The sequence below is a fragment of the Limulus polyphemus genome, unplaced genomic scaffold (assembly GCF_000517525.1).
Source record: "Limulus polyphemus unplaced genomic scaffold, Limulus_polyphemus-2.1.2 Scaffold2717, whole genome shotgun sequence".
Classification (NCBI taxonomy): Eukaryota; Metazoa; Arthropoda; class Merostomata; order Xiphosura; family Limulidae; genus Limulus; species Limulus polyphemus.
In genome coordinates, this window is record NW_013668327.1 from 126596 (window position 1) to 137037 (window position 10442).

Sequence of the window (10442 nt, forward strand, 5' to 3'; positions counted from 1 at the left end):
AATCCCAGGAAGACCAAAGGGAAGTCTCCTATGTTGTCATCTCCATGGGAAGGCCCATATAACATAGTGGATCATCTCTCACACGTTACTTTCCGGATAAAATGTGGTCGGCGAGGTAAGCCAAAGGTGGTGCATGCCAACAGGCTTTGACATTATCACGGCCCAGGACATTTCAGTTGGAACGAAGTGAACAATGGAACCAATGATGCTGCTAAATATGTGTCACCTGAAAAAGCCACTGTCAAAGAAGAAACTCTACTCGGTTTTGAGAAGGGAAACAGTGAAGCCCTTGATGAAGTTACCACCACTGATGTGACTGTTACCGATAATAGGACATTTCTTGATGGAGCAGATGAACCTCACGTGAAGCAGAAGCCAACGAGACGGAGACCAGTACAGAAGAAGATACGTCCCGTAAAATTTAGAGACTTTGTTGAATTTTAATTTTGTGTTTGTAAATTCTGTACAGTTAATTAAGTTATTGTTAATTATCTATTGGTTTAATTTAAGTGGCTATTGTTCGGGATGAACAATACTAAGGAAGGGCAGTGTTACGACAGCGGAAGTCACGTGACGCTGGTAACACGTAATGAGTATCTAGAAGGTTACTGAAGGTTTGAGACGCCCTCTATTTTGTATATATAAGACTGGCAAATAAAGTGGGGGAGATAATTGCAGACAGAGAGATATAGAGACAGATAATCGAGTCAAGCCATAAGTAAAGTGTGTGAATCGTTGTGAATTCTAGCGTATGTTGAAGTGAAAGTGACTGTGGAAATTAATTGTATTGCAAAGTTGTATTGAGAAAGAATAAACTAGTTTTATTTAAGAAAGGACTTGTATCGCTGAAGTTTTTCGGAAAGAATTTCTACGTAAAATTAACAAACGACCAGAGACGTAACAATATAATGCATGACATTGTCAATTTTACCATTGCACAACTATTCAGCAACATTGTAGAAACGTCATGTGTCAGCTGAGAAGTAACAAAGATCTTCCGTGTAAGGGAACACATTAGCGGATCCGATTCTCGTGTGCATCAGAATAAGGAAAGTTGAATTGTTTTCCTGAGCGACTCTCTGCGTCCAAACTAAACTGAAAGAAAACGAATAGTTCGAAAAGTATACATATTTACTAAAAGGTTAATTAAATATGCTACTGTTACGACAGCGGAAGTCACGTGACTCTGGTAACACGTAATGATTATCTCGAAGGTTCCTGAAGGCTCAAGTGTTTGCCAAACGCCCTCTATTTTGTATATATAAGACCGGCAAGAAGTGACGGCATAGATAATTGCAGATAGGCAGAGATAGAGACGGACAATTGAGTCAAGCGCGGTAGTGACCGTAAGTAAAGTGCGTGAATCGTTGTGAATTATAGCGTGTGTTTAAGATAAAGTGAATGTGGAAATTAAGTGTATTGCAAAATTGTATTGAGAAAGAATAAACTAGTTTTATTTAAGAAAGGACCTGTGTCGCTAAAGTTTCACCCGAAAGAAATTTTACGGGAAATTAACAAACGACCAGAGACGTAACAGTACTATCCTGTACCACTGCAAGCAAATTTTTCCAAAACTTCCATATTGCGACCTCCGTGTTGTACTTGAGAACACTACTCTGTAATTAAATTTGGCATTGCTTTTTATGTTTTCAACAATTAGTACGTTTAAAGTATATATCATTTTAATTTATGTTAGAATTTTTTTATTTAAAAGTTATTCATAATTATGTTTTCTCATGTTCCTGATTATTAGATTTTGGTGTAATTAATGTTCATATCTGAATGTCTTTTTCATGTCAGTTTTATTTGGTTACTTGTTACTATGCGTTATGTTTTTATTTTTATTATTGTAAAACCTTTTCTAATTTTGAGTCAGTCAATAAATATTATTTTTAATTTCAGCACACAATTTCACTTCGAGTTTTAGTGTACTCTGGATTCATAAGCTGACGTAGCGAAGGTATTATTGATAACGTGGGGAAACAACTCGAAGACGTTGAAGTTTTACCAGCATGAATACTTTATTATCAAGAGCTAATGCAATATTTGCTTTCACCTTAAGTGTTTTAGCAGGACTAACATTTTGTTGTTTTGTCTCTACTGCTTTTAACGAATACAAGACAAATGTAACTTTAAAAACGGTGAAAGCAGTTGTGTGAGTTTTAATTTTGTCATTTGTTCTTTGACTGACTAACGAAGTAGATACCATTACTACTACAAGTACTTACTATTACTATTAATGAGTACTATATTATAGTATTAGCACTAGGCTACTAATAGTACTATGAATAATATAGTACTACTAGCAATGTAGCAGCTAAATTATCTATTCTACTACTAACGATTTACTATGATCATTATTTAGGACTAAGTTAGGCTTAATGTTAGGAAAGTTCCAAATTTATCTGCTCCTAGTAGAATGTGTACTAACACTGCAAGTTCAATTATGTAGTCAATAATTAATAAGAAACAATTAAAAATCAAACCCGTAATTTGTAAATCGACCTTTTGCTCCACACAACCTCATTGGAACTTTTAATAAAATGACAGTGATTGATATCAAATTATCACTTTACCTGGTAACCTGAAATGAAAATTATCAATAACCAAATGTTAATAATGAAGTATGAGCTTACCTATATAACTCGGAAAATGTAGGAGAGACTTGTAATCACACTGGGTGTAAACTTGAAATACCATGATTGACAGATACGTACCAGTAGTAACCTCTACCCATTCTACGTGATATCATGATGTAATTGATACATCATTAATACTACTTTTATCATAGACAATTGTAGCAAATTAGATTGTTTAAAATTAAAGTTTTCCTAGATTTCATTACCAGTGTATCTGGAGTTTTTTTTTTATTTCTTAAACTATTGTAGTACATGTTCTTTCACTCTAGCCACACCCAATGATATTACATATAGCTAACTGTTGTCAGGACATCATATTGTCTGTTTATGCTGAATTATATATTGTAAAGTAATTTGTTGCCAAGCCAACGTGTAGTCTATTTAAATTTCCCATTCATTATTTTTCGAAATGCTGTTGGTTTGGGCAGACATGTATATATGTATCGGTTTATGCATCACGTAATCTGCACCATAAAGTTTATTGTATGGCTTTGTTACTAAAAGTTCAATGGCTAAAATTAATTTTAAATGGTTTTAAAAGTTTATGTATTTTCAAATAGTATATTCTTTTGGATCCAATGAAACCACCCTGATCAAAGTAGAGCATGAAGAGAGCTACCATATGATGTATCACTGATCCTTATTGGTGCAGCCAGTTTGAACTGACACTCTGTTTTTTGTTGTAGCTTTAGTTCGCTAGTCACTCCCAAATGGTGGAGGATGGGTTCAGCGATCATCGCGATGTTATTAAAGTTGATTTACAACTAGTGGGAGTATGGGTGCTTTGAAATAAATTATGCAAATTAAGTGGGTGTTAGTACTGTAGATGTTTTCCACTTGTTACTTGGTGTACAATAATTAGTATTTTTTATGGGAGACTTGTATATTCGCATCCACATATTTCTGTGGTGGGGAACTATGTTTCTCTGGATCCTGCTATTAAGAGTAATGCAATAAAATTATCCCATGATTTGTGTAGACATTTGCCATAAGCCATGGTTTAACAGATCATATGAAATTTATCATTCATCAATTCCACTGACTTTCTGAGAGTACTACATGGCATTATTAAAAAATATGTGCATAATAAAGTGAAAAATTTTATTCATTACACTCTGAAGTGGAATATAAAATGGTTATTTCACATTACTTACTACATTTAGTACAAGTAAGTCACCCTGTCAGAAAGCAATATAATTGGAGCTTAGCCTGTATTTTACTCGTATTTCATCTTATCTTTAGAATATAGCAAAAAGAAATCAGAAGCTTTTATCCTATCAGTCCCATGGATAATCTTTGTAAACTTAAATAAGATCACTTCTTACCCTTCTTTTCTTAAGAGAAAATATGATATCTTAATCTATTCCTGTAAGATAACCCTTCCACTCCAGGAATCATCCTATTAGCTCCTCTCTGAACGGGGTGCTCACAACTTTTACTAAGGTCCCATTAGACTTAATATTTAGAAACTGAGAATTCTCCACATAAAATTGGAAATACTGATGACTTCATCTAAATCCCTCTGATAAAGAGAAATAACCTTGTGAAAGCAGTTGGGTTATATTTTCAAACTGATGTTTTCCATACATCATGAATAAAATTCACAGTATTGATAGAATTAATACAGATAATCATTGTATTAAGGATAACTAATCTTTTCATTGAAACATTTTCTAATGAATGCTTAGTATAGTTTGTATTGAAAGAGTACATTGAGATTAACTGAATTTTATATTTTTATTTCTTTCAGTTTGATATGGTGGTAGATTAATTATGTTAATTCATATAGTAAAGAATTAAATGACCACTTGCATACTTCAGAATTTTATTTCAATTTTTAACCTTAACACTTAACTAAGGAATATTTGAATTTCATTCTTTATTAGATAATCAAACTAAATTCACTATAAATCATACAAACACAGCCAGACTCCCTTTAGGTTTGTTCAGTTTTGGGCCAGCATGGACTGCAGATTTGGAGAGGAAGTACTTTCAGATTCGAGGCCCTTGGGGTTGATTCCCATTGCCACCAAATTTGCATAACATGTCTTTGTTAGGGCTACTAATGCATGTGCCACTGTGATCACTAAGTCTGAGCTGCTAACTAAAGGGAAAGCAACTGGCTGGAAACACCCACTGCTAACTCCTGGGCTTTTGAGGGTTATATAAAGTGTAAATTTATTGTTTTTGGCATTGTATTCTGTTCCTAATTTATAATTGTGTAACTGTAATCTATTTCTTTAACATTGAATAAGTAGGTGTAGGATGTAGAGGAGGGGGTTTGGACCCTCCAATTTTTTCATAAGTTGATAAAAACAGCCAAACATCCTTACATGACCATATAGTATATCAAAAAGAAATATTAATTGTCAGTTATTTTAAATGATTGGGCTATTAAATTACTATAAAAGCTTTTTTCACATTAAGTCTACAGCTGGAGTCTATAACAACCTTTTATTTGCGAGTTTTTTTGGGGTATCAAAGTTTAAATTTTTTTTTTAATTTGTTGTTTGAAAATGACATGAAGTAATGTTTATTTCCATCAACAAAAATTCAGTAATGTTAGTACAATAGTCTTGTAGGGAGAAACCCATAGAATGCTATTAATCATATTTTAAACTTGTTACATTGCATGTATGATGCATTTTCATGTACAGTAGTTTAGGATTAAAAAGTAACTTAATCTTAAATTATTGTAATTAAAGATGGCTATCATTAACTGAACGGTAAATTGAAAATGTCTTTAAAAGACGTAAAATAGGCTGAAAATATTAAGATTAGTCTATCAGTTAATGAGCCTGATGCCTAATAGATTAGCAAATTCCACAAATTGCACAGTTCTAATTTTTAGTTAGGTTGTATTTGACAAAAATTAATCTAGTGTTATGTCACTTTCACCAACTTCTTTTAACTGAATATGCCATTATTTCAGGCTTTCTTTTATTAAAATTGTGTTAGGAAATTATAACTGCTAATGCAACATTATGATTTTATACTGAAAGAACTTTTTTTAATCTCATTAAAAATTCAGTTTTGTTTATCTTTTTCTTTCTAGTATTTAAGAAGTTAATTGAAATATACTTATTTGTTAACTTGTGTATACATATTCTATATTTTCATTGCTTCCAGGAAAAATGTGCCAGACTACAGTGCTTCTCGTGAGAAGAATGACCTTGGTTTCTTGACTTACGACCTTCAAGCTGATATCCTTTTGATGAATAGAAATATAGATTTGCTTCTGTTAAGATTTTCTTGCTTTACACTGATATGTAATGTATTTGAAGTAACACTATAGTAGTGAAATACAGAAGTGCATTTAGAAAAGATATTTTACATTACTGTTAAAAAAACACATTAATTAACTGCAAAAATAATTTCTCTAAAAGGTCATAATTATTGACTGCATTTGTTGTCTTTATGCATGCAGTAGAAAAATAAACACAAGATTATGTGTTTGAAATGAACCTACTAACTTTTTTTTATATGTGAAACACTCACGTAGGGTAAAACAAATTGTAGAAGCATATATTAAAACTGGATAATATAAAGTTAATCAGTAAAAGGTAACTAAAAAAAATGGGGTTATCAAATATTGCTCATATACTTTCACAAGTGTTATAAAATAAAAGGTTTTAAGAGTAGTTTTCTTTTATATTCTTTTATAGCAGTAAGTATTATGCATTATCATATTAATTAGAATAGTTAAAAAATTATAAATTTTTAAAAGAACAAAGAAAGTTCACCAAAATTACAATAAGGTAATATTGGGTAACAGGATTTGATAGCTGTTAATATTATTATTGCACTACTAAAGTCAACTGTATTTTCCAAATCTTTCACATTTTTAAGGTACTGCAGTTAGCTAGAATGGGCTTTCAAGTTCAGTGTTTAATGAAAACTGTAACTTTACAGTTTTGATCTTCATATATTGGCTTATTTATGTAAAATCTAGACTGCCACATCATTTTGTACCTAGAAATATTCTGAGAAATATAAATAATGAATGATTTTAATCTAATCAGATAAAAATCTACTTCAGGAAATATTTCCTGTGATGTTCAGCAGTTTTTTTATTAGTTCCTTCAAGGGTTTGTTTTTCGTATAAAGTAACTTACAACAGATAATACAGTGGTTTGAGCCCTTTAAACTGGAATTATAATCTATTATTGGTTACTGTTACTGGGATGTAGAGTAAAATGTCAAGGTTTGAGCCCTAATATGTTGCTGAACATTCTCTCAGAGGACAATATCTGGGTTCACAAATCAAAACAACCCTAGTTGCGGATCACTTTTGTCTTTGCTTAGCATAATGTGCAAATCATTCCTTTCTCTTGCATGTTGTTTTTGAGACCTCCAACAACACAGTGAAAGTGCCATATGTTTCAGTTTGATGTACCAAAGCCGAAGTTGATATTCATTTCTTGGAAATTCCCACTAAATGGCACTTACAGTATTTTAACATTTTGTCATGTGCATATTGCATACATGTAAACTAGAAGTCTGTTCATAATGTTTGCAATGCGTCCATTTGACACCCGCAGCCTGGCCAAGTAGACTACATACGTACAGTACATGCATTGCATGTTTAGCATTGAGGAGGATACAAACTCTCTCTCAGTATGGGCTTGGTCCCAAGGACTGACCACATGACCATTTTTACTTGTTTATAATTTTAATACTAAAACTTTTAATACCGTATGTATATCTTCATAAAGTTTGGCAGACTGTCGTTTGTACCCAAACAATCAGTTTTTTTTTAATGATGTATTTTTACTAAAAAGTTGTCCATGAACATAGTCATTTTTTACCAGTCTGAGTGCAAAATGATTTTCATGTTAAGATTAGAAATACTTTTTGTCATCTCAAAAATCTCAAATGTCATTTACATAATCTCTAAAACCTCCTAAATACATACAAATCAAACATTTTTTTTTAGTAAAACTTTATATTTTATCTGTTATTTTCTCTTTGCTAACTCTATACAAGGTTGTTCAATTTGACCAACCTCGTAACCACCAAAAAATAATTTTAATAAATCTAGATTATCCTTTTTTCTTTCTGAAATGACTTCAAATTGTAACATGAAACTACATTTGTTTATCATAAGTAGCTTTAAACTTGTATTAGTATACATCTATTTATACTAACTTTTATTGTTTTATTGTCCTTTGAACTGTGTCTAACTACTACTACTACTAGTATTATTTGTGCCATTATAATATCTTATATTGTGTAAATCACTTGGGCAATGTGTGGCTCATGTTATGCTATTGAATTGCATTACCCACAAGCTACTCCAGGAAAATTTTTAATTATATTATTATTATTTATTTTACATAATCTAAATTTTTTACATTTTAGTTACTTTTATAATAATAATTAAAGAATACACATGAAAAACAAGAAATAATGTACTTACCTGGGCCACTTTTTCTTTTGCTGTCAACAAAACTTAACCCTACCTTTTTATATACTAATGGTAGTAGTGCACAAAATAATATTTAATAAATTATATAATGCACCAAATAACATGCAAAAAGCAGGCAATGTTCCATAACTATCTCATTTTTCTGGTTTTCTAACTATGTGACCCATTACTAATTCATCTAAACTAGTCTCATGTGTTTCTTGTGGGAAGGTAGCTTGTACAGAAAAAAATGTAATATAATACATTATTTAATACATGAAAACCTTGGCCTTGTATTGGTTAAAAATAATTAGTATTAAACCTAAGAAAGAACTATTGACAAATCCTGAAAGAGCGGATGTGACAGGTGGGTGTGGCAAAAGGGATCTGATTTTCTATTTGTTGGCTCTGTAACCAAACTAAATTGAACGCTATGAAAATTATGCTTTATCTGAGTGATGACAATGATATATTAAGTAATTTGTTAAATTTCATACTTCTTAGAGGGGTGGTAAATAAATTAGAGAAGAGGGGATGCCTAGAGAAAAAATTTCCCATTTGTCACACTAGGGGAAATTCAGTATCTTTTTTTAATATTGTTTTATAAAATTAAGAAGATAAAACTTGTATACTATTAAAATATGGATTATTAGCTACTATTTTATACTATACTAATTGGTATAACATAAACAAACAAAAAGTAGTTTAATTAAATTTCGAATGTAATTCACCAAAAACGTTTTGACATGCACAGTAAAGGATGCCTGTGGCAAGAAGGATAATTACTGTTGAAAAGCCACAAGACATTTTCTTCTACAAAAAGTCAAGGAGACCATGTTGTGAAGAGAGTGATGAGTGAAAAAAAGAAATATACTAGATTCATTTGAAAAATGATTGGGCAATCTTGTTCAGTTGCAATATCTTCAGTTCACTTCTTTCTCTGGTTAATTGATTGTTGCATTATTTTGTGACAGGTGAGGTGTTTGGTATTTCTTGCAATTTTAAAGTTTAACTTTATACACTAGGAACTATTTTGTTCATGAAATGCCATGTGTGGTACAATTAAATATTAGGGTTTGAAGCTGAATAAAAGTGATATTAGAATAAAAACATACCATTTACCTCTTTTTTTTCATTAGTGGATGCCTTTAAAAAGTTACAAATTTTAGTGCTGGTTTTAGTTGCCATTAATGTATTAAAAAGATGCTAAGCAATATTTCCTAATCAAATCCACCAAATTATTTTGTCTCCTGTGCTCTGGATTTTTAGTTGTGACAATGAATTCCTTTCTCCAGTTAAGAGTAGTAGGTGTTGCTAATTGATTGGCCTACCTTTTAGTTAGCTTTTTTTACTTGATGCTGTCTTTGCCTGAACTTCAGGGATCTCTGACCTGGCTGTGCAGCTGATGTCACATAATATGCCATTCATGTAGAAAATACTAATTATAAAGAATCTACAGGCCATTTAATGGTTTTTTTTTTTATGTTGTATCATTTCATTTTCATGCCTTTTGTTAACTCATATTGAGAAGATGAAAAGTTATATTTTACCAGTAAACCAATTGCTTAATAAGTTTCATCCATTTGAGGTCTAAGTATATGGCATTTGGTTGGAATTTTGAACATTGATGAATGTATTACTATGTCAGAATCTTTTATAGTAGTCTTGTTCACTCGTAGATTTGCATGTTCTTGTTCACATGTTACATCTGGTATACCTAGAATTACATCTAGTACATTTAATTTATTATTTTAGGTGTTATTAAAGATGAAATTCTGTCCTTAAATCTAAAAAAAATTTGTAGTCTACATTCTGTTTTAAAAATCATATGCAAATCTATCAGCACTTAAGTTCTATGAAAAGGCTTGCACAGTTATGTCTTCACTAATACCACGTCTGCCAGTGTAGGGTAATATTACTGACATTGGGTTTTTTCTGCACATCATAGATAAGTTGTTTGATAACTCCAACTTTCTCTTAATTATTCATTTCTGATGTTATTAGCAATATTCATTCGAAAGTAATTTTCTCAAAAGTATTAATGTTATAAAGTTCTTTATGTATTTTGTATGTGCTGATGATCTTATAAGGATGATTAACCACGACTTAACTAAATTTTTCTTGAATAACAAAGGAATGAAACTTAAAAATTAAACTATAAACCAGTTAACTCTTTCAGCACGGGCTAGGTCCTTAGGACTGACCTCATAACCATTTTGTGCTTGTTATAGTTTCATGCTATAACTTTTAAATTAGTGAGCGAATGTTAACGAAGTTTGGAAGATTATCAGTAAACATTACAATGCTTTCATACACAAAATATATATTTTTTATTACGTCTTAAGGTTTATAAAGTAATGTTTTCTCGTGTCTTTTTTTTATTTTCACATGTTGCC

At 31.3% G+C, this 10442-nt stretch overlaps 1 protein-coding gene across 1 annotated transcript in view; it reads left to right on the forward strand.

Moving 5' to 3' along the window:
- The first annotated feature begins 1946 nt into the window (after positions 1 to 1946).
- Positions 1947 to 10442, forward strand: part of LOC106467721 (signal peptidase complex subunit 3-like) — a 23683-nt gene continuing 15187 nt past the window's right edge. Inside the window, exons 1-2 of the mRNA XM_013928096.2 lie at positions 1947 to 2155; positions 5769 to 5844. Coding sequence (XP_013783550.1) covers positions 2013 to 2155; positions 5769 to 5844 — 219 coding nt within the window. The 5' untranslated portion in view covers positions 1947 to 2012. The remainder of the gene's footprint in view (positions 2156 to 5768; positions 5845 to 10442) is intronic.